Genomic DNA, 27,596 nt, shown 5'->3' on the forward strand with positions numbered 1-27,596 from the left:
AGGCCAGTGTAAGTTTCAGTAGTGGGAGTGGTCCCTACTCACAATTCAGTAGTCGATAGAAACAAAAACTAACCCATTCAAAAGTATGTATTCTAATAAAGATTACAAACTCAAATAGAGATTACAAACTCTAACAGAGATTGCAAACTCAAAGAGATATGTATAAGACAATAATTCGTTACAAAGATTTTCTCCTTTTCACTCGACAATAATGTTGATCCTTATGATTTATCAGGTTGCAGATGGAGACTCAGTTTCAATAATAATAATAATAATAATAATAATAATAATAATAATAATAATAATAATAATATATTATTTGTACCCCACCCATCTGGCTGGGTTTCCCCAGCCACTCTGGGTGGCTTCCACAAAGACCAAAAATACACTAATATGTCATACATTAAAAACTTCCCTTAAGGGTTGCCTTAAGATGTCTTCTGAATGTCAGGTAGTTTTTTTTCCTCTTTGACATCTGGTGGGAGGGCATTCCACAGGGCGGGTGCCACCACCGAGAAGGCCCTCTGCCTGGTTCCCTGTAACTTGGCTTCTCGCAGTGAGGGAACCGCCAGAAGGCCCTCGGCGCTGGACCTCAGTGTCCAGGCTGGATGATGGAGGTGGAGATGCTCCTTCAGGTCTACTGGGCCGAGGCCGTTTAGGGCTTTAAAGGTCAACACCAACACTTTGAATTGTGCTCGGAAACATACTGGGAGCCAGTGTAGGTCTTTCATTGAGCAGAAGTCAGTTATGGATTGGAAACCAGGACAGGGCCCTGTTTCAATGTATTCACCTTCATCAGCTAATTTTTAAGTTTGTAAGTTTGAGGACTTTCGGATAAATATGTCCTGTTATTCTCTACGTTTCTCAAGGAAAACAACTACGTGTGGGTAGATCAACGTGCGCACAGAAAAGCTTGTTTCTATCGATTATTGATTTGCAAGTAGGGACCACTCTCACTATTGAAACTTACATTGACCTGAGTTCTTGGTGTGCTTTTTTCTTGGTATATTTAATAACAAGAACGCCAACTTATTTAAGATCAGTCATCTTAACACCTGTAAACTGTAAATGAAACTACCGAGCCTAGTGAAGGACAAGTCTTGCTGAAGGGCTTTGCAGCATGGCTTCTGCAAAGGCAAGCACTGGGTCTTTCCGCACATTTTAGCCGAGTTGCCGTGCTGTCATTCCATCAGGGTCATCCTTGCATTTTCTTAGGCTGCAGAAAATCCAATGGCTACCTGTTGGATGCCTTAGCAGGCATAGCCAAACTTGGTCCCTTCAGCTGTTTTGGGACTACAATTCCTATCATGTCTAACCACTGGTCCTGTTAGCTAGGGATGATGGGAGTTGTAGTCCCAAAACAGCTGGAGGGTCAAGTTTGGCCATGCCTGCCTTAGAGGCTTAAGGGAAGGAGCATGAAGAGGGTGGGTGGCCCCATAGGAAAGGGGGGGGGCAGATCTGGGTGACACAGGCCAAGACAGTTGGAGGCAGCGATGCTTCCAAAACAGCAGTTGCTCAAAACCATAGGAGGGGAGACTTGTTCAAATCCTATTGGGACACCTGGTTGTCCACTGTGACAACAGGACCACAGTGTGATGGCCTAGGACTCGGGCTCAGACTCGGAACCAGAGGAGTCTCGGTCTGCACCGGATCCTCTGCCCCAGGCGGCATCTGAACCAAGTCTGGGGCCTGATTCTGAAGAGCCCCAGTCTGCACAGGTTCCCCTGCATCAAGCACCAGCTGGGCCGAGTCAGAGGCCTGAGCCTGCCCTGGCTCCAGATGCGGGGATGACCTCGTTGCCTCCAGCTGGGCCATCACTTACAGCTGCTCCACTACCAGTTGGGTCAGGAGAGGCTGAGGCGGCCTCTGGGTCTAGTCACCCACCGACGTCTCCCGAGCTGCAGAGACTGAGGTCTGAGAGAAGGAGAGACCTGAGTACTCGCAGGAGGAGTGCTTGCCTTCGGGCGAGACAGGGAGGTGAGTCGCCAGGGGATCGGGACCGGCCGTTACCCCGACAAAGATAAAAGGCAGTCGGACCCCCTCCCAGGTTGCGGGAACAACATTGCTGCTTGTTGGAACCTGCCTGAGACCCTGCGCCTGACCTAGCCTGATTTTCCTGCCTTGGCCCTGTCGTACTGACTCCTCTCAGAACCCTTGGATTCAGAACTGGACCTGGACCGTGTTACTTGGGTTACCCCCGGGCCCAGCACACTGTGCTCAAACTCTCGTGAAAGGGTAAATCTAGGTTAAGTCGTGGGGAGGAACATGGGCTGACATTTTTATGCAGATGTTGTGTGGATGCCAGAAAAGAAAGCTTGGGCGTGTGATTCCACTGCAGCCACACATCTGGAAGCAGCTAGCCTATGGCCGTGCCTAGAATGGCACTGTTCACAATGCATTCACTGTGCCAACCTCAGCACACAGGTTTTTGCTTCTTGCACAGCTACCTGCAAGCCAAGGCTGTGCCCCAGTATCATAGTTGTCAACGTTTCCCTTTTTTTAAGGGAAATCCTCTTATTTCGAATAAGATTCCTCGCAAGAAAAGGGGAAAGGTGTCAGCTAGGCCCAGAATCCTCTGCAGCACCCATAATTATTTTAGTAACAAATTATTACTTATAGCCCTCCCGTCTGGCCGGGCCTCCCCAGCCACTCTGGGCAGCTCCCAACAAAATATTAAAAACACGATAAAGCATCAAAGATTGAAAACTTCCATATGACACACCCACCCACCCAAAAAAAACCCGTGGATTCTGCAAGTCGTGAGCTGGCTGCAACTCTGAGCAAATTCTGGGATGTCGCTGCCAAACCCTGTCCCAGAACTTCCCCCCGGATGGACACAAAGATCATCTGGCATTTTTTTTTATTTTAAAATGCTTTCTTTAATTTCAATATACAAACGGACGAGGTGGCGTGGATTGGCTTTCTCCTCCTCCTCCTCTGTAACATGATGTCCTCTCGGACCTCCTTTAGACATAGCTTCTGGAGTGAGCTTCCTTGCACTCACCAACCCAAGACGCAAGCAAGACAACAGTTGCTTCTATCATACATTCAGTGTTATATTGCAGCACAGCCACCAACAGGATTGCAGAGGAAGGGCTGGTGGTGAGACATTGGGGTAGCCCTGGGCTTTCTTCGGCCTTGGTCCTTCTGGGACAGGCTGTCCCCAGGCCCCCTGGGACACGCATCCAGCCCCAGGGATGTGGCTTCGACTGAGCAGTTGCAGAAGCAGCACAGGTGAGCTCCTGGCTAGGGGAGGGGAGGTTTGATGCTGCTTTGCCCAAGAGCCTCGCTTGCAAAAAGTGGTCCACGTTGCTTACATACCTTGGGGCAATCAGCCTCTCCTTCAGGATCTGACGCCTGCTGAGATATCTAAGATGGTGCCCTTTGGATGCTGCTAGACTACAGTTTCCATCTTCCCTGGCCATCGGCCGCGCTATCTGGGGCTGATGGGAGAGGGAGTCCAGCAACACCCCGAGGGCATCCCACCGGGTGTTTGGGGATGAGAATCGACAGCTCACGCATGGCATGACGTTGGGAGACCTTCTAGAGCATCCTTAGCCAACCTGTTGCCCTCCAGGTGTTTTCGGACAACCCAGCTGGGTGTTGGCTGGGGCTGATGACGGTTGTTGCCGTCCAAAACATCTGGCTATCAGGGCTGGAGTCAGACGCAAGTTGGCACAAAAGAGGCAGAGCTCTGTTGTCAGTGAAGTTGACTTTTTATTCCAGGAAATGAACGTACAACTCAGCAACGCTCCCCAGTAGGTGAGCAGTTGCCAGGACTGAAGGTCCCGGCCTTCCACCCTCTCTAAGGCTGACTCCTCTCCCAGATGTTTTCCAAGCGGTTTCAAGTTGCATCTGCACATCTCTGGTCTCTGTTCCGCTCCTCTCATTACTTTGTGCGCTCTCAGAGACCAGGGGAGAGGGGAGCTTTTTGCAGCCAGAGAGGGAGACTCCCTGGATTCTTCAGCTTGACACCCCTCCTCTGCTCCACCTTCGGAGTCTGAACTTCACCCTGTCATCTGCTCTTCCTGCTCACTAAATCCTGTTGCTTCTGCATCATCTAGCACCTCCTCCCTCTGACTTCTCCTCTGCTCTGAGCTTTCCTCCCTCGGGGGTTCCCCACTCCTCTTTGTCCAGCCAGGGAAGCTGCTGAGAAGGGAATATGCCCCCTCCCTCCCACCAACCCCCAGGCCAAAGCATTCCCCCTTCCCCGGTTGGTAGACCCTGAACAGAAGCTGGTGCCCCTTGGTGGGCTGCCTGGCCGACCCCAACTTACGGGGGGAACCTAACATGTCTATCGTGGGTTTAAAGAGTCAGCAACGCCCCATTTCAGGAAATCAAATGCCTTTGTGCGCCTGGCAGACAGAGCTGAGGAAAGGAGCCCCCCAATGTTGGCACGAGCCCCGGGATCCAGTGGCAGACCCTTCCACCCAGTCTGCACACTCAGCACAAACCAATGCCCGGAGCTACGGTTGCCCCGTTACGCTCGCCTCAGTGAAAGGAGATTGTCTCTACACCGTCCACTGTCCTCCCTCCCTCCGCCCTGGCCGAGCAGGCTTGAGGTGGGGCAGTCTAGCACTCGATGGAATCTTCCAGAAGCTGCAAAAGCGTGGCGGGCATCCTGACGTCGCTGACAGGCAGAGGCGCCAGGGGGTCTCGATAAGTGGGCGATGTGGCCTTCGGCGTCTCCTCCCCGTCGTCCTCCTCCTCGTCCTCCGTGGGCAGCTTTTCCAGCTTCGGCAGTGGGGGGACTGGTTCCTTGGGGGCCGGGGTTGTGTCGCTGGGCTCTGTGTCCCCTGGAGCGGAAGTGCCACAGGGAACAACCTGGGATGCGTCCATGCTTTCGCTGGGGGACCCAGGGTGTTCCCCAGCCCCTCTGCCACCCTCACAGTTCCTGTCAGCAGTAGGGCTCTGAGGAGCGGGCTCCACGTGGCTTGGGCCCCCGTTGGCAGCCATCTTGCCTTCTGGCACCGACTCTCCCCCTTGCTGCGGACCGCCCTCGGAGCGCTGTTCTTCCTCGGGTCCTCCTATGGTGTCTCCAAACTGGTTCTCCTCACTGCCCACGGGGAAGAGAGTAGCCTCGTCTTCCTCATCTTCCTCATCCTCATCTTCCACCACCCGCATTTCCACCGGCTGCTCCGCAGCTTTGGGCAAGGCCTCGTCTTCCAGGCAGAGAGAGGGGCGTTGCTCGAGGGCCTTTCCGTTGACGAGAGCCGTCTTGGCCTCCTCTTCTTCCTCGGGCTTCTTGGGGGCCGCACTGGATCGGGCCTGGACCCCACCCTTGGGCACCGAGTTGGCCAGCGGTGCGTCACCAACGGGCAGGCCTTTCCCGCTCCTCGCCGAATCCAGCTTGGAGTTCAGGGCCGCCTGGCCTCCGTACGTCTTGGGCGCCTCGTCGCCAAGGTCGCTGTACCCCTCGTTCTGGAAGTAGACGTTATCGGGGTGCGGCGAGGCCTTTCCAGCATTGACCTGTAGAAGGGGAGAAAGGGAAAGGGCCCCGTTAGCAGAGGGGAGCCAGGCCAGATGGCAGGACCTGGCGTTGGGGGCTTTCATCTCAGGGTGCTTCATAGAAGGGACCCTGAAGAATATCCAGTCCAACCCCCTGAAATGCAGGAACATGCAGCTGTCATATACGAAGACTGAACCTGCAACCTTGGCGGTTCCCGAACGGCTCCGTTTTCAAACATCTCGGCTCCTGAACGCAGGAAACCCGGAAGTAAATGTTCCGGTTTTCGAACGTTTTTCAGAACCCGAACATCCGACACGGCTTCCACTTGACTGCAAGAAGCTCTTGCAACCAATCGGAAGTTGCCAAACATTTTGGATGTTTCAGAACGGATTGCACTTGGCAACCGAGCTTTGTGTCAGCACCACGCTCTTACCAACTGAACTATCCATGCCCACGCCATGCTCTGGCTGGTTACCCCGTGCTTATTGGAGGCAACCCCTTCCCCCTGAGAACAAATTCCTGGGGTGTCATGGATGGGTTGGGGGCAGAGGAATGGTGGGCGGTACTGACTGGGGAGCCACCAGGGGAAGAAGGTGTGGGATGTAAGAATCAGGTGCAGTCAAACACAACATTGCTAGAGGTTGTCTCAGTCCTCCAGCCAGAAATTCCTGCTTTCCAGGACTGAGACGAAATTTCCTATATGTAACTTGAGATGGGCCTGGTAGAAAGAACCAGAACCACACAGGCTGGCAACCATCTTGTCTCTATCAATGCCATCTTAACAACAGCACTACTAAGATGCACCTTTGGCTCCAGGCCAAGAGAAGAAAAGGGCGGGCTTTCTCCCATAAGGAGATAGTCACCACATTTAAACTACAGTGGTACCTCAGGTTACAGACACTTCAGGTTACAGACTCCGCTAACCCAGAAATAGTACCTCGGGTTAAGAACTTTGCTTCAGGGCATGCATATCTGTGGTATGATAAGGTTAAAGCACATAAAGCATTTAAGAATCATATTGTCAGGAAAGCATTGTTTAATGTTTGGTTAAGATATAAGGATTTATTGGAAAACAAAACCCCAAGGTGGCTGTCACCGATGGAAGCCAAAGCACAGAAAAAGCTCAATATGGAGGCCAAATGGCCGAAATATTGGGAAATTCTGGAACAAGAGGGAGATAGACTGAAATTGCAGAGTTTTGAGAAACTAAAAAATAAAGTGCGAGATTGGCTTCATTATTATCAGATAATGGAGGCATATAATTCGGACAAGAAAACTGGTTTCCAGGTGGAAAAATCAAAATTAGAAACAGAACTGTTAGAACCCAAAACTAAGATCTTGTCAAGGATGTATAATCTGCTGTTGAAATGGAATACTCAGGATGAAACGGTGAAATCTGCTATGATTAAATGGGCACAAGATGTTGGACATAATATAATGATGGCTGACTGGGAACAGTTATGGACCACAGGTATGAAGTTTACGGCATGTAATGCCTTAAGAGAGAATATTATGAAAATGATATACAGGTGGTACATGACCCCAGTCAAGCTTGCAAAAATCTATCATTTGCCCGATAACAAATGTTGGAAATGTAAAGAAACTGAAGGTACATTCTTTCACCTTTGGTGGACGTGCCCAAGGATTAAGGCTTTCTGGGAGATGATTTATAATGAATTGATAAAAGTATTTAAATATACTTTCTTGAAGAAACCAGAGGCCTTTCTCCTGGGCATAGTCGGCCAATTGGTGCCAAAGAAGGATAGAACTTTTTTTATGTATGCTACAACAGCAGCAAGAATACTTATTGCAAAGTATTGGAAGACACAAGATTTACCCACTCTGGAAGAATGGCAGATGAAGGTGATGGACTATATGGAACTGGCGGGAATGACTGGCAGAATCCGAGACCAGGAAGAAGAGTCGGTGGAAGAAGATTGGAAGAAATTTAAAGACTATTTACAGAAATATTGTAAAATTAATGAATGTTAGAATTATGTTGGATAGAAACTAAGTGGTTTTTAGCTGCAATACTATAAGGGAATATGAAAAATGGATTACGAATAGGTAAAGATTTAATGTTATAATATTTTAAGATTAAAGATTAGGATAAACAAAGAGGGGAAGGATTTGCTGAACCAACAAACTGAATTGGAATACAAAAAAGGGAGGCGTGAGGAGGTCCGGGAAATAAGCTAATGAAAAATAAGTAATGGAAAGATTGAGTTGTTTTTAATTATTTTTATTTTGTATTTTTCTTTTTTCTTTTTTTCTTTTGTAATATTTTGAAAATCTTAATAAATATCTTATATATATATATATATATATATATATATATATATATATATATATATATATAAAGAACTTTGCTTCAGGATAAGAACAGAAATCCTGCTCCGGCGGCGTGGCGGTAGCAGGAGGCCCCAATAGCTAAAGTGGTGCTTCAGGTTAAGAACAGTTTCAGGTTAAGAACGGACCTCTGGAACGAATTAAGTACTTAACCCGAGGTACCACTGTATTTTCTAACCACTTCTGGGAGCCTTTGTGTGAACAGATGATTACTTGTGAGTAAACATTTTATACTTTACAGAAGACTGCATAGTGTCTTGTTTTAGGAGGGATTAAACAGGGGAAATACCAAGAAATATTTACAGAGACTCTAACGAGTCTGAGCAAGCTATCTGCTGTGCGTGTGTTTAAAAAGGGGAATGTTAACTTTGCTGATTTTGTTGAACTTGTAAAGACAAGTTGGGATAGGATAGCTTAGACAAAAAAGCCTCCCCGCATCCCTAAACATTCCCACAGAAGATTCGGAGCCCAGGGATTGGTGGTGGGACGATAATGAGTGGTCAGAGGGAGAAGCCTGGGAAGAGGAGGTGTCAGAATCTGGAAAGGTAACAGGGCTTAGTGGGCGGGGAGAGTCTGTGCAGAGTGAAGTCCGGAATCAGAGGTAGAAGCTGAATCAGGAGAGGAGGGAGGCCGAGAGGCAGAGATGAGTCCAGCTGGTGAAGAGTTGTGGATGTCTCCCCCTGCTGCTGCTGCTGCTGCAGCAGCAGCAGCTACAAGTTCTCCTCCTCCCTAGTCTCACAGAACCTTGAGAGGGGTGAAGAGGGTGGAAGAGAGGTTGTTTGCATGCAGGCACAGTCTCTGATCGCTTGGGGAAAGCCCTGGAGAGGAGGAGACATTGACGACTGTGGGGAGGTGGGCTCTTTCAGCTTTGCCAATATCCATGGGGCAAGATTTACCGGGGTTGTCGAGGTCTATAAGTTAAATTTGGTTAATTAAGAAGAACTAAGTAAAATATTAATAAGGTAAAAGTTGGAGATAAGAACTTGCTGAGTTAATTATTGGAATTGGGATGCAAGAAGGGGAGGTGTGGGGAAGTCAGGGAAAGTGGTTAAGAAATTAAGGATTTGAAATTATATATGTTTGTCTTTGTGTTTGTATGTCTGTATTGTGTATTGTGTGTGTTTATATAAATTGTGAAAACCCAACAAAAATTTTATATATATATAAAAAAAAGATCTACCGGGGTTGAACTGCTGCGTTCCTTGAACTCCACCAAGTCTGCGAAGATTGTATTTTCGCTAATAAATGTGGGGTTTCCTGCTGGCTCGCTCTTTTTTACGGGCTCCCCACCTCCCTCCCAGTCACATCTTATTTGGCCTAATCCATTGGTGGCATAGAAAGAGCCTCCGCTGGGATAAATTTTCGTTGTTTCTCAGAGGCTTTCTGGGCAAGACGTGTTTCAAATGTGCATGCAGGCTCCTTCTTACCTTCGTATCCCACCCTTCCTCCTAGAAGCACCCACATTTCGGAGGTCAGACTAGATCACCCTTTGGGTCATTTCCAACTCTGCAGTTTTATAATTCTATGACCTTAGCCTCACAACAACCCTGTGAGGGAGGGAGGGAGGTTAGGCTGAGAGAGGCGGTGACGGGCCCATGGTCACCCCATGAGCTTTGTGGCTGAGTAGGAATTCGAACCCTGGTCTCTCCCAGGTCCTAGTCCAACACTCTAACCACTGTGCCACACTGCTGACTTTTATTAAGGCTTGAAGGACCCCTGTCTTTGGCCTGTGTCACCCAGATCTGCCCCCTCTCCCCCCCTTTCCTATGGGGCCACCCACCCTCTTCATGCTCCTTCCCTTAAGCCTCTAAGGCATTCGTGGCCACACTTGGCCCTCCAGCTGTTTTGGGACTACAACTCCCATCATCCCTAGCTAACAGGACCTGTGGTCAGGGATGATGGGAATTGTAGTCCCAAAACAGCTGAAGGGCCAAGTTTGGCTATCCCTGCTAAGGCATCCGACAGGTAGTCCTTCTCCTTTCCTCCCAATTGGCACATAGTGATTCCGTTCAGTAACTCTCCATCCGGGATTCTTTAGCTGCAATTCCTGCCTCGCAGGGGGTTGGACTAGATGGCCCTTGGGGGTCCCTTCCAACTCTACAATTCTGAGAACATTGGCATCCTCTGGGTTGTTTGAGGCTGCTTGCCATGAATGTCAGGATCGTGAGCATGGTCCAGTTTGTTAGAATTCCTAATCCATGATTGCAGTCATGGGATTGTTGTCTTTCTCATGACGATGTATGTTTTGACCCCACAGAGTGGGAATTGAAGAAGACAGGATGTTGCAGTGCTCCGTGTGTGTTTATATGTAAATAAAATAGATTAGCCAAGATACCGAGTTGCTGAGGTCTGTTACGCAACTGCGCAAACTCTGCGGATCCCTAAGTGTGCTGGTGTTGGTTGGCATCGGTCACTGTGATGTTTGGGCTGAAGAAAACTTATGAAGCTCCTGAACGATTGACCAGGAGGGAGAGAACATGCCAGTCGGGCATGTGTGTCTGCCATTGTCCTGCTCGAGTGTAGCCTGAACTCCTGACACAGTTATCCCTGGGCATCAGTTTGGAATGAGGTAAAGGTAAAGGGACCCTGACTGTTAGGTCCAGTCGTGGACGACTCTGGAGTTGTGGCGTTATTCTCACTTTACTGGCCGAGGGAGCCGGCATACAGCTTCCGGGTCATGTGGCCAGCATGACTAAGCCGCTTCTGGCGAACCAGAGCAGTGCACGGAAACGCCGTTTACCTTCCCGCTGGAGCAGTACCTATTTATCTACTTGCACTTTGAGGTGCTTTCGAACTGCTAGGTTGGCAGGAGCTGGGACTGAGCAATGGGAGCTCACCCCGTCGCGGGGATTCGAACCGTGACCTTCTGATTGGCAAGCCCAAGGCTCAGTGGTTTAGACCACAGTGTGCGTTAAAATGCTAACATCTGCAGAAGTAACATGCAAAGGTCTGTTGTGCATGGGGAAATTGCCTTGCAAAACTGTGTTGACTAGTTGATGGTAAAGGGACCCCTGACCGTTAGGTCCAGTCGTGGCCGACTCTGGAGTTGCGACGCTCATCTCGCTTTACTGGCCGAGGGAGCCAGCGTACAGCTTCCGGGTCGTGTGGCCAGCGCGACTAAGCTGCTTCTGGCGAACCAGAGCAGCACACGGAAACGCCGTTTACTTTCCTGCCGGAGTGGTACCTATTTATCTGCTTGCACTTTGACGTGCTTTCGACCTGCTAGGTTGGCAAGAGCAGGGACCGAGCAACGGGAGCTCATCCCGTTGTGGGGATTCAAACTGTCGACCTTCTGATTGGCAAGCCCTCGGCTCTGTGGTTTAACCCACAGCGCCAACAGCATCCCTTGGTAGGTGCCGCCATTGCGGAGGTGCTGGGTGGCAGGGGTAGGGTGGGGTCTCTCCCCCCCCGCTTGCCCTCCCCCCTTTCCCTCCCATCTGGGCACTCACCGGCTGGAACCATTTTAAGCTCTGTCGGGTGGCAGGGCGAGCCGAGAGCGACAGACAGGGGAGAGAGAACGAGAGAGAGAGAGAGAGAGAGAAGGTCAAGGCTTGAGAACGAGCATGCGCAGAGAACCACAGCAAGGCAGGCAGGCCAGAGGAGGAGGGACCCACAGCCTGACCGGGGCGGAAGGTGTTGCACGACCCGTTTTAAGCAACCAGGTCTCTGCAAAAGGACTTGGGCACGGCAGAAGCACACACAAATTTTGCATGCACACATTTCGTAAATTGCTTCAACTTCTTTTTTTAAAAAAGAAAGAAAACCATGCGGTACATGCAGTTTGTGAAATTCGTAAGTAACAACTGAAATGCTTTAAATTCTAGGAATGGCCAGCAGGTGGCAGTTCATGAGGGCTTGTGAAACCACTCTGAGACTTATCCGGAGTGATTTGTCCAAATCTCTGGAGTTTTTTTTCCCTTCTCCCATAGTTGTCGATAAGTCAGGATTTCTGGGTTCCAGTAGTGCCTGGTTCCCCAATTTGGTGCCTTCCAGATTTTCAGACTACAATTGCCATCAGCCACAGCAGATGTGACACGGAGGATGTTGGGAGTTGTAGCGCGAGGCGGCTGAAGGGCTCCATGTTGGGCAAGGCACCCCTAGGCACCCCGCTCACCCCTAGGCCTATGCAATGATGATTTAAACGGAATTTGCACATGGGAACAATGAAATCAGGACAGCCTCGCCAGATAATTCTTCGTGTTCCCGTGCACAAAATTTCACGCTCGCAAAATCATTATTGCGGCTGCAGAAAGCTTTGCACTGAAAGCTTTGCACTATCTTGGGGAATTTCTGTGAACATCTATTCCCCTCCTATCCTCCTATGATTTGCAAGAAAAATCCCGCTGCTGGGATACCTCAGTCGTTAGGGCGCAAGGCTCTTGATCTCGGGGTTGCGGGTTCGAGTCCTTCCTTGGGCAAAAGATCCCTGCATTGCAGGGGGTTGGGCTAGATAACCCTCAGGGGTCCCTTCCAACTCGATGACCCTCCCCTGACCATTGGCCAGGCTGGTGTGAGCTGGAGTCCAGCTACATCTTAAGTGGCCAAAGCGTCCCTGGAAACGGGGGGTGTTCATGTCAGGCTGGGGTGGGGGGCCACTGTCAAAAGGCCAGGTAAGGGTGGGAAAAGCTGAGGGGGGTTGAAGGCAGTCCAGGAACAGAGAGGAGAAAAGCAGAAGGAAAACGCAAGGGAGTGTTGTGAGTATCTAGAGACAGCGGAAATCCTTTTTCTGAGGAAGGCAGGCCGAATATTTTGGGGGGGGGGGTCTCTCTGAGCAGTCAGGAGAGAGTCCTTCTTCACACAACGCATCGTTGAACTATGGAACTCACAGCCACAGGAGGCAGCAAAGGCCATCAACCTGGGTGGCAGTCGAAGAGGATTAGATGAGTTCGTGGAGGTTATCTCCCGCTTGGACTACTGCAATGCGCTCTACGTGGGGCTACCTTTGAAGGTGACCTGGAAACTACAACTAATCCAGAATGCGGTAGCTAGACTGGTGACTGGGAGCGGCCATTGAGACCACATAACACCTGTCCTGAAAGATCTCCATTGACTCCCGTACATTTCTGGGCACAATTCAAAGTGTTGGTGCTGACCTTGAAAGCCCTAAACGGCCTCGGTCCAGTATACCTGAAGGAGCGTCTCTACCCCCATCGTTCAGCCCCGACACTGAGGTCCAGCTCTGAGGGCCTTCTGGCGGTTCCCTCCCTGTGAGAAGCGAGGTTACAGGGAACCAGGCAGATGGCCTTCTCGGTGGTGGCGCCCGCCCTGTGGAACACCCTCCCGTCAGATGTCAAGGAAATAAAGAACTATCTGACTTTTTGAAGACACCTGAAAGCAGCCCTGCTTAGGGAGGTTTTTAATGCTTGATCTTTTATCGTGTTTTTAACATTCTGTTGGGAGCCTCCCAGAGTGGCTGGGGAAACCCAGCCAGATGGGTGCAGTATAAATAATAATAATAATAATACTATAATAACAATTTATTATTTATACCCCGCCCATCTGGCTGGGTTTCCCCAGCCACTCTGGGTGGCTTCCAACAGAATATTAAAATACAATAGTCTTTTAAACATTAAAAGTTTCCCTAAACAGGGCTGCCTTCAGATGTCTTCTAAAAGTCATCATCAATGGAAAAAGGCACGGAGAGTTATATGATGTTATATTTAATAACGTTTTTACAGATCCATGTAGATCCAGCCCACGTCATACCCCTTGCTCCCTCTCACCCAGCACTGTCCAAACTGACTGGACCGGGGAATGTCCCCCCCATTTCAGACCGGGGGACATTCCCAGCCCTGCTTAGACAATGTGGTTGGGCTGTCGTTGAGCTTCGAACGCCTTAGCTGTAGTTTACCATTGACGGCTCCAGACAAGGTGCTTCTCCCGTGGCGCCCGCTCTTTGGAGCTTGCACATCAACGCACGCCTTTCCCGCTTACCACATTGGGGTGCTTCTCCATGGCCAGAGCCGCCCGCTCCATGTTCTGCTGGCGCCGCTGCCTCTTCTTCATGGCTCGCAGGATGAGGAAGAGAATGATGGCCGTCACCAAGAGCAGCGCCCCCAGGCCGCCTGCCAGGATCCCGGCGTCCATTGTCCCCTGGTGCCCGGCTTCGAGAGGATCCATGGGGACTGATCAGGAAGCAGAGAAGGTGGGGGCGAGAGGAAAAGAGCATTGGGTCTCACTCTGAGTCGCAATAAGCAGTGCAGAGGGAGCTCAGGGCTGCAGAGGTCCTGCACAGCGACATACTGTATTTTTTGCTCTATAAGACGCACCCGACCATAAGACGCACCTGGTTTTAGAGGAGGAGAACAAGAAACAAAATATTCTCTCCCCTCTGCACAGCGCCTCTCCAGCGAAGCGACGCCAGGAGAGAAAGAGGGATCAGTGCGCACCGACCCCTCTTGTTCTCCTGGCTTCAGCGAAAGCTGTGCAGCCTGCACTCACTCCATAAGATGCACACACATTGCCCCTTACTTTTTAGGAGGGGAAAAGTGCGTCTTATAGAGCGAAAAATACGGTAGCTATCCGCTCAGGTGCGGTGCGCATGCCCCGCAGCCGGGCGCAGGCGAGTCACCGATTGGGGCGGGGGCGCTGCGTGGAACCTCTGCGCTGCCTCCCCCTCAGCCGTAGGGCGGCTGAGGGAGAGGCGGAGGGCAGACTCATGTCCCACGCAGGCCCTGCAGGAAGCGTCGCCCGCCCCGGTGTGGCGCCCAGTGCCAGCTGCGCATTGTTAAGCCACTTGAAGGAGATGGGGCTGTGGGCTTCACGACCGCACCATGCGCACAGCGGCTGGAGCTCAGCCCCGCATGATTGGGGGGAATCCCCGGCCGCGTCATCCCCTGGCCAGCCAATCAGCTTGCTCTGAGGGCATGGCCTGCCCTATTTAAGGCAGGACGCGGCTGGGGATCTCCCTCTTTCCCCGCCTACCAGCTGTTCCTGTTTTTCCCACCCTCCCGCCCTTTAAGGTTTTTGTTCCTTGACCTTGCTATGGACCTCGGCTGGTCGCCGTTGAGGGGCCTGGTAGGAATTTTTCCACTTGGTGAATTGGCACCAGCCACTTGGTTTTTGCCTACCTTGTAGCAAACTGTCACAACTTTCTGGGTATTGGCGGTTAGGCATTGGTATTGTTCTGTAGATGGAAGAAGGGAGGTTACGCCATCACCTGCCCCACATATTGAAGGGTAGTCCAGTAAAGGATTCTGGGGGGTGTGGCCCTGTCCGAAGCCTATGGAGGTGAGGGCCTAAGGCACGCCCCCTATTGGTGACCCCGGGAGAGTTCCTAGTTGATGTGCATCAGCAGGACTCCCCCTACTGGTGGTTAACCCTTCCCGGACTTCAAGCGGACGGGCTGAAGCCGGATATAGTTGGTTAGGACCAATGCCTAAGCCAATACCACTCGTCACCTGTAACCAATCAAGTTGTGGCCTTATTTAGCCCATTAACCTTAATAATTGTGTCATGTGTCTTTATTTACACCGGGGGGGGGCAGGAACTCACCACGCAATGTTTGTTGACATAACTAAAAAGTTTCGTGAGTCCAATTTTTTATTTTTTAAAACTCATATTTTTGTCGTTTTGTCACCCCCCTCTGTGATGACACCCGGGGTGGCCCACACACACACACACACACACACACACACACCTTCCTCCACCATTGTCCCTGCACCGATCAGATTCATATGTAACAACAGCAAAACCACCGCTTATCTTTACAAAGCACTGAGTGTTCAAAGGGCCTTATTGACGTGTTGTCAGTGATCCTTACAACAATCCTTTTTTTAAAAAAAATTAATTATTTATTTTTCAAATTAACGTTTTACACTCACATATCCAACCTACATCATAAAATCAAGATTCCAAAGAATCTCCTGGAATTCCATTCTCCCCTTTGTGGGTCCTACTATTAATCATTTCCTCCTGCGTCTTTTATAACAATCCACATCTTTTACATCTCCGTCGTATCCAAAATTCACCATTAAACTACTAGTGTTATGCGAGTCCTACTAATGATTCTAAACTGTTTACAATGATTTTTAAGATCAATTATAAATTTCCCCCATTCCTTATTAAAATTCTAGCCTTCCTGATTTCAGATTATTTCGGTCGTTTTTTCCATTTTGGCATAGATCCTTACCACAATCCCGGAAGGTAGGCGAGTTTTAACCATCGACTTTATGGCAGTGAAAAGCTGGAATCGCTGGAGCAAGTCGAGCAATTTTGTGGAATTAATTAAACCAAGGAGTTTCGATTGGGTTTGGAATAAAGGCGCAATTCATTTTGAATTGTATTGTTCTCATTCCTCAATGTGTCGAGCAAATGGCTATTTTGAATAGTGCTTCTTTGTAGGGTAGGGGGCACTGGCAATGAGTTTGGGAAGCCAATGAGGCCGTGCCCCCCCAAGTTTGGGAACCCCAGGATTATATAATACAGTGGCACCTCGGTTTTTGGACGTCTCCGTTGCTGAACATTTCAGTTTTCGAAAGCCAAAACCCCCGGAAGTGAATGCTTCTGTTTTCGAACGCGCCTTGGAAGTCAAACTGCTTCCACGTTGTTTATCTGGTGTTTTTCACAATTCTCTCTATTGAACTGGCAGATCGCCCTTTGCCCCTCGGTTTCCGAACATTTCGGAAGTCGAACGGTCTTCCGGAACGGATTGCGTTCGAAAACCGAGGTACCACCAATCTTTGGACTCGACTATCCTTGGACTTTACGGCAATAAAAACATATAGAAGGTTAATAGTAATGTGATATGTTATTGCCATCAGGAACAGTGCTTTGCAATTTTTTGATATGATGATTAAATTACAGTTTTATTATATATAATGTCATGTTACTTTGGGACGCGGGTGGCACTGTGGGTTAAACCACAGAGCCTAGGACTTGCCAATCAGGTTGGTGGTTCGAATCCCCGCAACAGGGTGAGCTCCTGTTGCTTGGTCTCAGCTCCTGCCAACCTAGCAGTTCGAAAGCACGTCAAAAGTGCAAGTAGATAAATAGGTACCACTCCGGTGGGAAGGTAAACGGTGTTTCCGTGCGCTGCTCTGGTTCACCAGAAGTGGCTTAGTCATGCTGGCCACATGACCCGGAAGCTGTACACCGGCTCCCTCGGCCAGTAAAGCGAGATGAGCGCCGCAACCCCAGAGTCGGCCACGACTGGACCTAATGGTCAGGGGTCCCTTTACCTTTACCGATGTTACTTTACAGCCAGTTACGTGTGTGTTGTGGTATTCTGAACATGATTTACGTAATGAGGCAATTGTGGTGTGTAACACAGTCCTAGGCAAACTTGGCCCCCAGACGTTTTGGGACTACAACACCCATCATCCCTGACCACTGGTCCCGTTCGCTAGGGATGATGGGAGTTGTAGTCCCAAAACATCCAGAGGGCTGAGTTTGCCTATGCCTGACTGTAACGGAATAAGGACCCATTGCTATGTACCACCAGCCTTCAGCAACACATTGGGCGCATGTCCTTTCATGGATAGCTGAGAGGCCATGTGCAGAGAGGGAGCCCACCTATCCAGTCGCCCACCTGCCCAGTCACCTGCCCTGGCATACCTGCCTGGCCAGGACTCAGCACCTCCACGTTGACCGTGGTGTTGGCGGTCTCTCCCGACTCCTCATCTCGCGCAAGGATCTAAAGGAGGAACGAGAGCTGAGCATCGCCAGGAGCACACAGATGAGCGCCGAGAGTATTTTGGGAGTGAAACGGTCTCCCTCGGAAGGTGGCGGACTCTATTTCCCGGGGATTTTCCGAGCAGAGGGCTGAGGGCCGCCTGCCAGGGATTCTCACGCTCAGGCCCAGACGGGGGGGGGGCATATGGGCCACTTGGCCCGGGCCTCCGATTCCAAAGGGGGCCTCGGTCAGGATACATTCCCTATGCATTTTTTAAAAGCACTATTGTATATCTATACTTCCCATTTTGTCTTTATATGCAGATACGGTTCAAGCCTTGAAATAAAATTACCATGTTTTTTGCTCTATAAGATGCACTTTCCCCCTCCTAAAAAGTAAGGGGAAATGTGTGCGCGTCTTATGGGAAGAATGCAGGCGGGAGGCTCTGCTCAGAGCTCCCTTTAAAGAGCCGCATGGAGCGTGTGAGCGGCTCTTGGGGGCTTTTCCCCGAGGAGGGAGAAGGGCAGCCCCTCAGTCCCTCCTCCCTCCTGGGGAAAAGCCCCCAAGAGCCCCACACATGCTCCGCGCGCTCTTTAAAGGGAGCGCGGCTCTTGGGGGAGCCTTAGCCGCGCGCAGCCTCTCCCGGGCAGGGAATGAAGGCTCCTCTTACCTGGCCGGGAGAGGCTGCACGCAGCTATTCCATAAGCCAGGACAGCAAGCGGGATCGCTGCGCAGCGATCCCTCTTGCTGTCCTGGCTTCTGGGATTCAGAATTTTTTTTTCTTGTTCTCTTCCAAAAACATGGTGCATCTTATAGAGCAAAAAATACGGTATTTGCCAGCAGAACTTTTGCGAAAATTATTTATTTACTTAACGTAGATTCCGGCGTATTAGTCGACTGGGCGTATAAGACGACCCCCCAAATTGGCAGCTGCCAACTTGGGGGGTCGACTTATACTCCCAGTCGCCTAATACGCAGCAGCTTCGCTGGGCAGCGGCAGTGGGCGGCAGGCTCCGCTCCACACCGGGAGGTAGCCACCCAGCTTCCTCCCAGTGTGGGATCCAACGGCCACTGCCGCTGCCCGGCGAACCCATACCCGCGTATAAGATGACCCCCGACTTTTTAGAGGATTTTCTGGGCTTAAAAAGTCATCTTATACACTGGAATCTACGGTACTTATTTATAAGACTTCAGTTATCCCCAGGGTAATAAAAGGGGGTGGCACATTATCTACCTGGCCCGGGCCTCTGCCTGGCTCTGCAAGGCCCTGCTCACGCTGTGATTCCTGCTTTCGGCTCTGGCGCCACCTGCTGTTGGACTCCCTGGCTTCCACCCAACCGGACCCACCGGGAGCTAGTTTCCCACTGTTCCCACACAGTGGAGGAGAGCAACCCCCGGCTGGTCGCTGGGGGGCGGGGAAGGGCTTGGCTCAAACCTGTAAGGCGTATCGCTGGAGAGCACTCAGGTGGTCGGCGCGGGCGATGAGGAGTCCGCCGGGGGTGACCTGGAAGAGCTGCGTGTAGTTGGACTGGCGCCTGAGGCTGTACCGCACGGCAGGGTTGAAGCCCTGGGAAGAAAGGGAGAGATAAAATCGAGATGTGGAAATATCGACGAGAGGCAGGGCTGAGATTTGGACATGCTTCATGGTTCAGATTATGGGAAGTCGCAAAATTAAAAATTACAATTCGGATTTGATGTATAAATAATTTGAACTGGATATACAAGAAGGGGAGGTATGAGGAGGTCGGGGAAATATGTTATGAGAAAATAAGTTGTGAAATTTGTGTATTTTTAATGTTTTTATGTTTGCTTTTTTCTTTTTGTTTGTAAAAAATTGGAAACTCTAATAAATAATTTTTTTAAAAAAATTGCAATTCGGAAGATAATCCCACCTTTTCGATTTTATTTTTTTTATTTTTATTGGATAATAATATAATTTATACCCCGCCCATCTGGCTGGGTTTCCCCAGCCACTCTGGGCGGCTCCCAACAGAACACTAAAATACAATAACCTATTAAACATTAAAAGCTTCCCTAAACAGGGCTGCCTTCAGATGTCTTCTAAATGTTTGGTAGTTATTTTTCTCTTTGACATCTGGTGGGAGGGCGTTCCACAGGGTGGGTGCCACTACAGAAGAGGCCCTCTGCCTGGTTCCCTGTAATTTGGCTTCTCGCCATGAGGGAACCGCCAGAAGGCCCTCGGATCTGGACCTCAATGTCCGGGCAGAACAATGAGGGTGGAGATGCTCCTTCAGGTATACTGGACCAAGGCCGTTTATGATTTGATATGTTAACTCCACAAACCCAGTATACCTGGTTTTTGGTGTTCTGGTTTTTGAACTTTTTTCGGAAGCCGAACGTCCGACACTGCTTCTGCTAGAGTGCAGGAAGCTCCTGCAGCCAATCAGAAGCCGTGCATTGGTTTTTCAACGATTTTGGGAGTCATAGCTGTCAACATTTCTCTTTTCTCGCGAGGAATACTATTTGGAATAAGGGAACTTCCCTTAAAAAAAGGGAAACGTTGACAGCTATGTCGGGAGTCGAACGGACTTCCAGAATGGATTATGTTCGATAACCAAGGTACCACTGTACTGAGCCAACCCATTGGCCCCTTCACTTTAGCATTGCCCACACTGGCCGGCAGCATCTCTCCAGGGTTTCCAGATGGGCACGATTCCTTTGCACCCATCCCCGGGAGATGCTGCTGGGGCCGGGGGCTTCCTGCATGACTTCCGGTTGAGATCCCCACATTGCAGGGGGTTGGACTGGATGACCCTCGGGGGCTCTTCCAACCACGATTCAAGGATTCCCCGCCACACCGACCTTTCTGGGCTGCCCCACCCAAACCGCACCCAGGTGACTCACGTCAGGGAAGTCCATGTCGGTGGCCAGGACGAACAGGACCCTCCTGCTGTACGTCAGGACCAGAGAGGCCGTGCTCTCGCCTTCGTGGACAAAGGCCTGGTGCTGGGACTTCTCAAAGTGCGGCGCGTGGCTGTTGGCTGCCAGGATTCGCACGCGGACCTCGGTCACGGCGTACTTCTTGGCGTCGTTCACCTGAGAGGCCTGGGAGAGAGAGGCGGGCAGCAGGGCAGCAGGTAGGAGGGAGAGAGAGAAGGCAGTTTGCAGCAGAAATGTGAGCAGCGAGCAGCAGAATTCGGTCGCAAGGCAGGGTTGAATCTAGCCCTGCTGGTTCCTGGCTTTGGCTTTGCACTTCCTATATACATTTCAAGCAAATTTGTATGTGTGCAGTGTAAGTGATGGAAGTCAGTCAATGAAATTTTATTATTGAGATATTTGTAGAATAAATTTGGAAGAAATTCTTCCCATTTTTCTTCTTATTTTTTCTTTTTCTTTTGTCTTTTCTTCCTTTTTTGTTCTTTTTTATATATGTGTGCTTATCTGAAAAATATATGTACAGGTGAAACTCAGAAAATTAGAATATCGTGGAAAAGTTCATTTATGAAGCACAGTAGACCAACACCAGCTGATGACATGGCTCCCCAAATCAACACAGACTGTGGAAACTTCACACTGGACTTCAAGCATCTGGCATTGTGTGCCTCCCCGTTCTTCCTCCTGACTCTGGGTCCTTGGTTTCCAAATGAGATGCAAAAGCTGCTCTCATCAGAAAAGAGATTTGGGGAGCCATGTCAGTGGTGTTGGTCCACTCTGCTTCATTGAGTCCAGGGTCAATGCAACCGTCTACCAGGAGATAGAATCATAGAATCATAGAGTTGGAAGAGACCACAAGGGCCATCGAGTCCAACCCCCTGCCAAGCAGGAAACCCCATCAGAGCACTCCTGACATATGGTTGTCAAGCCTCTGCTTAAAGACCTCCAAAGTAGGAGACTCCACCACACTCCTTGGCAGCAAATTCCACTGTCAAACAGCTCTTACTGTCAGGAAGTTCTTCCTAATGTTTAGGTGGAATCTTCTTTCTTGTAGTTTGGATCCATTGCTCCGTGTCCGCTTCTCTGGAGCAGCAGAAAACAACCTTTCTCCCTCCTCTATGTGGCATCCTTTTATATATTTGAACATGGCTATCATATCACCCCTTAACCTCCTCTTCTCCAGATTTTGGAGCACTTCATGCTTCCTTCTGTAGACGAGCTTTATGGGGATGCTGACTTCATTTTCCAGCAGGACTTTGCCACCTGGCCACACTGTCAAAAGTACCAAAACCTGGTTCAATGCCCATGGGGTTACTGTGCTTGATTGGCCAGTAAACTCGCCTGACCTGAACCCCATAGAGAATCTATGGGGCATTGCCAAGAGAAAGATGAGAGACATGAGACCGAGCAATGCAGAAGAGATGAAGGCTGCTATTGAAGCATCCTGGTCTTCCATAACACCTCAGCAGTGCCACAGGCTGATAGCATCCATGCCACGCCGCATTGAGGCAGTAATTGATGCAAAAGAGGCCCAAACCAAGTACTGAGTACATAGGCATGCTTCTACTTCTCAGAGGTCCAATATTGCTCTATTTGCAGTCCTTGTTTTGCTGATTTCATTTAATATTCTAATTTTCTGAGATGGTTAATTTGGAGTTTTCATTAGCTGTACGCCATGATCATCACAATTATAACAAATTAAGGCTTGATTGGCAGAATCCGAGACCAGGGAGAAGAGATGGTAAAGGAAGACTGGAAGAAATTTAAAGACTATTTACAGAAATATTGTAAAATTAATGAATGCTAGAAAGATGTTGGATAGAAACTAAGGGGTTTCCAGCTGTAATGCTTTAGGAGATACGGAAAAAAAGGTTTACAAATGGGTAAAAGCTTAATGGTAAGGATTTGCTGAACTAACAAATTGAAGTGGAATACAAAGAAGGGAGGTATGAGGAGGTCTGGGGAAATAAGTGTAAGGAAGATATGCTATGGAAAATTATTTGTTTTTTAACTGTTTTTAGGCTGTATTTTGTATTTTGTATTTTGGTTTTTTTTATTTTTTATTTTTCATTTTCATTGTTATATTATTAAAAACTTTAATAAATATCTTTTTAAAAAAAACAAAACAAATTAAGGCTTGACATATCTTGCTTTGCATGTCATGAGTCTATCTCATATATTAGTTTCTCCTTTTCAGTTGAATTACTGAAATAAATGAACTTTTCCACGATATTCTAATTTTCCGAGTTTCACCCGTATGTATGTATTTTGTAATAATTATGTTAAATAAAATTTAAATAAATAAATAAATAAAAAGACCTTCCGTTAATTATTCCCTTTTATGTTTGACTGGTTTTCAATTAATCAATTAATGGGCAAGCTTTTTCGGGGGGGCGGGTGGAGGGGGCGGGTGCATGCCGTTCTTTCTGATCCTCGGCAGTGCAAAATTCGTGGGGGGAGCAGGATGACCGGAGACCGGAAGGCAGAAATAAAGCAAAGAGAAGCTGCACCTTTGGAATTCCCTGCCCATTGACACCAGGCAAGACTGGAGTCCTTGGCATATGGGGAAGTTTTTAATGTTTGCTGTTTTACTGTGGTTTTATAATTTGTTGGAAGCCGGCCAGAGGGACTGGGGCAGCCCAGTCAGGTGGGTGGCATATAAATAAAAATTATTATTATTATTATTTATTATTATTATTATTATTATTATTATTATTATTATTATTATTATTATTATTATTATTGCCATATTGGCCTGAATATAAGCCCCACTTTTTTCCAATTTCCAACCATGAAAAGTTAAAGTGCGGCTTATATTCACAGCTCAGGTATTGTCTTTTTTTCTCTGCCCCCCTTTCCATTTTAAAGGTGTGGCTTATTTGCAGGTATGGCTTACATTCGGGCCAATATGGAATTATTATTATTATTTTCTTTGTTTAAGCAAGCCCACCTAGACGTGTAACCAGATCTGGCATGTATTATCGCAACACGCAGTTTAATTTTTATTATGTATATTTATATTTTCAGCAGCTCCTTTTGGGGGGGAGGAAATCTGGCCAACTGGTTTCTAACGTCTCATTTTAACAGGAACTGGGATGTGTGTTTTAGGCTTAGGGGCTTTGGTGATGATTGATTGATTGATTGATTGATCGATCGATCTGTTAAATTGATTCGCCGCTTTTTCTTGCCAAAGGCAACTCAAAGCAATTTGGAACCCAAAATTAAGCAGTGTTAAAAAAATACCTGTGACATAAAAATAAACGAAATAAATCACAGCAGGACTGGGGGCTGAGGCTGGTAGTGGAGAACCTCAATTTCCCCCTCCAGCCCCGGATGCGAAGAAGCCAAAGGGACCCATGACTTCTCTCTCAGCTGCAGGGGCCTACCATGACACTGAGGCTGTAGACCGGAGTGCGAATCCTGCTCTCCACCGGCCGCAGCATGGTGATGGCGCCCGTGACGTTGTCCATGTGGAAGTAGCCATGGTCCGTACCTGAAAGGAAGGGGAGGCAGTGTTAAGTTAGGGACCATTGAATCATAAGATACTAGATTTGGAAGCAACCTCCTAAAGCCATGTTGTCAAACCCCGTGCAATACCAGAATCTCAACTGAAGCATCCATGGCAGAGGGCCACCTGATCTCTGTTGCATCCGGGGGAGAAATTCATATTTTTTTGCCGTTTTGGTGAGAAATGACCTAGTTTGAAACCAGAGGCTTTCCCATTAGGAATCTTAGGTGCACAGAAAAGCTCAAGAGACACGTTGATCTACCCGCACGTCATGTTATCCTTGAGAAACGTAGAAAAGAACAGGGTATATTTATCCGAAAGTCTTCAAACTTACAAACTCCAAACTTAAAAATTAGCTGATGAAGGTGAATACAGGGCCCTGTCCTGGTTTCCAGTCCATAATAGACTTCTGACTTCTGCGCTATGATTGAAACTTGAGTCTCCATCTGCAAGCTGATAAATTATAAGGATCAACATTATTGTTGAGTGAAAAAGAGAAAATCTTTGTGACGAATTATTGTGTTATAAATATCTCTTTGAGTTTGGGTTTGTAATCTCTGTTAGAGTTTGTAATCTTTATTAGAATACATACTTTTGAATGGATTAGTTGTTGTTTCTATTGACTATTGAATTGTGAGTAGGGACCACTCCCACTATTGAAACTTACACTGGCCAGAGTTCTTGGTGGGCTTTTTTCTTGGTATATTTAATAACATTCCAAAACCAGGCGTGTGCCTCCTGGCTGGGGAACCAAGGCTGAGCTTAGCAGACCCTGCGCAATGTTGCTTAAAAGCTACCTGCAGTTTTACCATTTGCAGTGGTGCCTTGGTTCTCAAACTTAATCCATTCCGGAAGTCCGTTCCAAAACCAAAGCGTTCCAAACCCAAGGCGTGCTTTCCCATAGAAAGTAATGCAAAATGGATTAATCTGTACCAGACTTTTAAAAGCAACCCCTAAAACAGTAATTAAACATGGATTTTACTATCTAACGAAACCATTGATCCATAAAAGGAAAGCAATAAACAATGTACTGCAGTCACACAATCCATCAGGAGCTGAACTAGGATCCACACAGTCACAAAAACAAAACAAAAAAGAGCCGCAAAAACGCAAAATAATTAGCAAAAACAGACAGACCTCAGCATAACGCTCAAAACGGAAGTGTGGCACTCAAAACAGAAACACAACACTCCAGACGGAGTATGTTCGGCTTCCGAAAAAGTTCACAAACTGGAACACTTTCTTCCAGGTTTGTAGTGTTTGGGTTCCAAGTTGTTTGAGTACCAAGGCATTTGAGAACCAAGGTACCACTGTAATTATGTGTGCAATGACAGCAGCGTGGACACTACTGGCCCAGAGATGGAAAGAAGATGACCAGAGATTAAGATGATCCCGAAATGACGAAATTGACCAGGAAAACCAGGAAGAAAAGAACTTTAAGAAGGAATGGGAGAAACTAATAACGTATTTAAGAGAACGCTGTAAACAACCAAAAACTTTGGCAGGATTTGAGTAATGCTTGTAATGTACTAAAAAAATATGTACTTAAAATGGACTGGTTTTTTTAAAAAAGAGAGAAAATAAGGGAAGCAGTTGAGAAAAGATTGATAATGGAGACCATGGAAAGGTGGAAGGGAGTCAAAGTATTCAGGGAATCCCAAATGATGGTCTGATGTTTAACGTTTGGGTTTTAGTTACAGGTAGGTAGCCGTGTTGGTCTGCCGTGGTCGAAACAAAACAAAACAAATAAAATTAAAATTAAAAATTAAAAAATTCCTTCCAGTAGCACCTTAGAGTTAGTTATTGGTACGAGCTTTCGTGTGCATGCACACTTCTTCAGATTTTAATTTGCAATGTAAAGCTTAATAAAAAATAGATTTGACCAAATAAAGGAGAAACGACCTAGTTTGCGATTCAGAAACCTCTACCTTTGAAATTTGTGTATCTCTGAATATTGCAGAGAGAGGAGGGAATCTGTCCCCCAAGAGATCTCTCCCCACCCCCGCCCACTAGGTCCACCTGCCACATAATCCCAGCCCAGCTTAAACTGTTTAATAACCCTCCCAATTGCATCGGGGAGGAGGGATTCGAATGCCTCCCCCCCCCGGTCACCTCCAACCTCCAGCACCTGCTTCCAGCACCTTCCATCCAATTTGCTCCCTGAACAGCCATTGGGCCAGGCAATTGGATTGCTCAGCCGTTGCTCCGTGGGTGACACAGTTTTGCAGAATCCGAGCGGGTGAGCCGGCCATTTATTGCTATTCCTCCCCCCCCCCCCCCCGGGCGGGTCATAGCAATTACAGTGCATTATTAGAAATGGTTCAAAAGATCTCAAAAACCATGAAAAAATAAAGTGGGCCGTAAAAATATATAAATTGACTTGATCTTATTCTTGGTTCCTCACATCTCTGCACTCATTTGTGAGAAAGAATATGGTGGAATTCTGAGATTCTCCAGGAATCTCAGCTAAAGCATCCATGGCTGGGGTCAGCAAACTTTTTCGGCAGGGGGCCGGTCCACTGTCCCTCAGACCTTGTGGGGGGCCGGACTATATTTTATTTGGGGTGTGTGTGTGAATGAATTCCTATGCCCCACAAATAACCCAGAGATGCATTTAAAATAAAAGCACACATTCTACTCATGTAAAAACATGCTGATTCCCGGACTGTCTGCGGGCCGGATTGAGAAGGCAATTGGGCTGGATCCGGCCCCCGGGCCTTAGTTTGCCTACCCATGCTCCATGGCATGTGGTCATTCATCCTGTCCTTGCAGGGCCGGATTTAGGTTTGATGAGACCCTCAGCTCCTGAAGGTCATGGGGCCTTTGATATCATAGAAATCATAGAATCATAGAGTTGGAAGAGACCACAAGGGCCATCGAGTCCAACCCCCCGCCAAGCAGGAAACACCATCAGAGCACTCCTGACATATGGTTGTCAAGCCTCTGCTTAAAGACCTCCAAAGAAGGAGACTCCACCACACTCCTTGGCAGCAAATTCCACTGTCGAACAGCTCTTACTGTCAGGAAGTTCTTCCTAATGTTTAGGTGGAATCTTCTTTCTTGTAGTTTGGATCCATTGCTCCGTGTCCGCTTCTCTGGAGCAGCAGAAAACAACCTTTCTCCCTCCTCTAGGTGACATCCTTTTATATATTTGAACATGGCTATCATATCACCCCTTAACCTCCTCTTCTCCAGGCTAAACATGCCCAGCTCCCTTAGCCGTTCCTCATAAGGCATCGTTTCCAGGCCTTGGACCATTTTGGTTGCCCTCCTCTGGACACGTTCCAGTTTGTCAGTGTCCTTCTTGAATTGTGGTGCCCAGAACTGGACACAGTACTCCAGGTGAGGTCTGACCAGAGCAGAATACAGTGGCACTATTACTTCCCTTGATCTAGATGCTATACTCCTATTGATGAGGCCCAGAATTGCATTGGCTTTTTTAGCTGCCGCGTCACACTGTTGGCTCATGTCAAGTTTGTGGTCAACCAAGACTCCTAGATCCTTTTCACATGTACTGCTCTCAAGCCAGGTGTCACCCATCTTGTATTTGTGCCTCTCATTTTTTTTGCCCAAGTGCAATACTTTACATTTCTCCCTGTTAAAATTCATCTTGTTTGTTTTGGCCCAGTTTTCTAATCTGTCAAGGTCGTTTTGAAGTGTGATCCTGTCCTCTGGGGTGTTAGCCACCCCTCCCAGTTTGGTGTCATCTGCAAATTTGATCAGGATGCCCTTGAGTCCATCATCCAAGTCGTTGATAAAGATGTTGAATAAGACCGGGCCCA

The 27,596-nt window shown here is 48.3% G+C and overlaps 1 protein-coding gene across 1 annotated transcript in view; it reads right to left on the bottom strand.

Moving 5' to 3' along the window:
* Positions 1–2,140: 2,140 nt before the first annotated feature.
* LOC308596857 (cadherin-related family member 5-like) overlaps positions 2,141–27,596 on the bottom strand; it is a gene marked incomplete at its 5' end in the record, with an annotated part of 51,287 nt that continues 25,831 nt past the window's right edge. Inside the window, 6 exons of the mRNA XM_081212164.1 lie at positions 2,141–5,469; positions 13,733–13,923; positions 17,354–17,432; positions 18,847–18,978; positions 20,277–20,477; positions 23,693–23,805. Of these exons, the coding sequence (XP_081068290.1) occupies positions 4,573–5,469; positions 13,733–13,923; positions 17,354–17,432; positions 18,847–18,978; positions 20,277–20,477; positions 23,693–23,805 (1,613 nt within the window). The 3' untranslated portion in view covers positions 2,141–4,572. The remainder of the gene's footprint in view (positions 5,470–13,732; positions 13,924–17,353; positions 17,433–18,846; positions 18,979–20,276; positions 20,478–23,692; positions 23,806–27,596) is intronic.

Source organism: Podarcis bocagei (genome assembly GCF_964188305.1).
Source record: "Podarcis bocagei genome assembly, chromosome: 10".
NCBI classification, from domain to species: domain Eukaryota; kingdom Metazoa; phylum Chordata; class Lepidosauria; order Squamata; family Lacertidae; genus Podarcis; species Podarcis bocagei.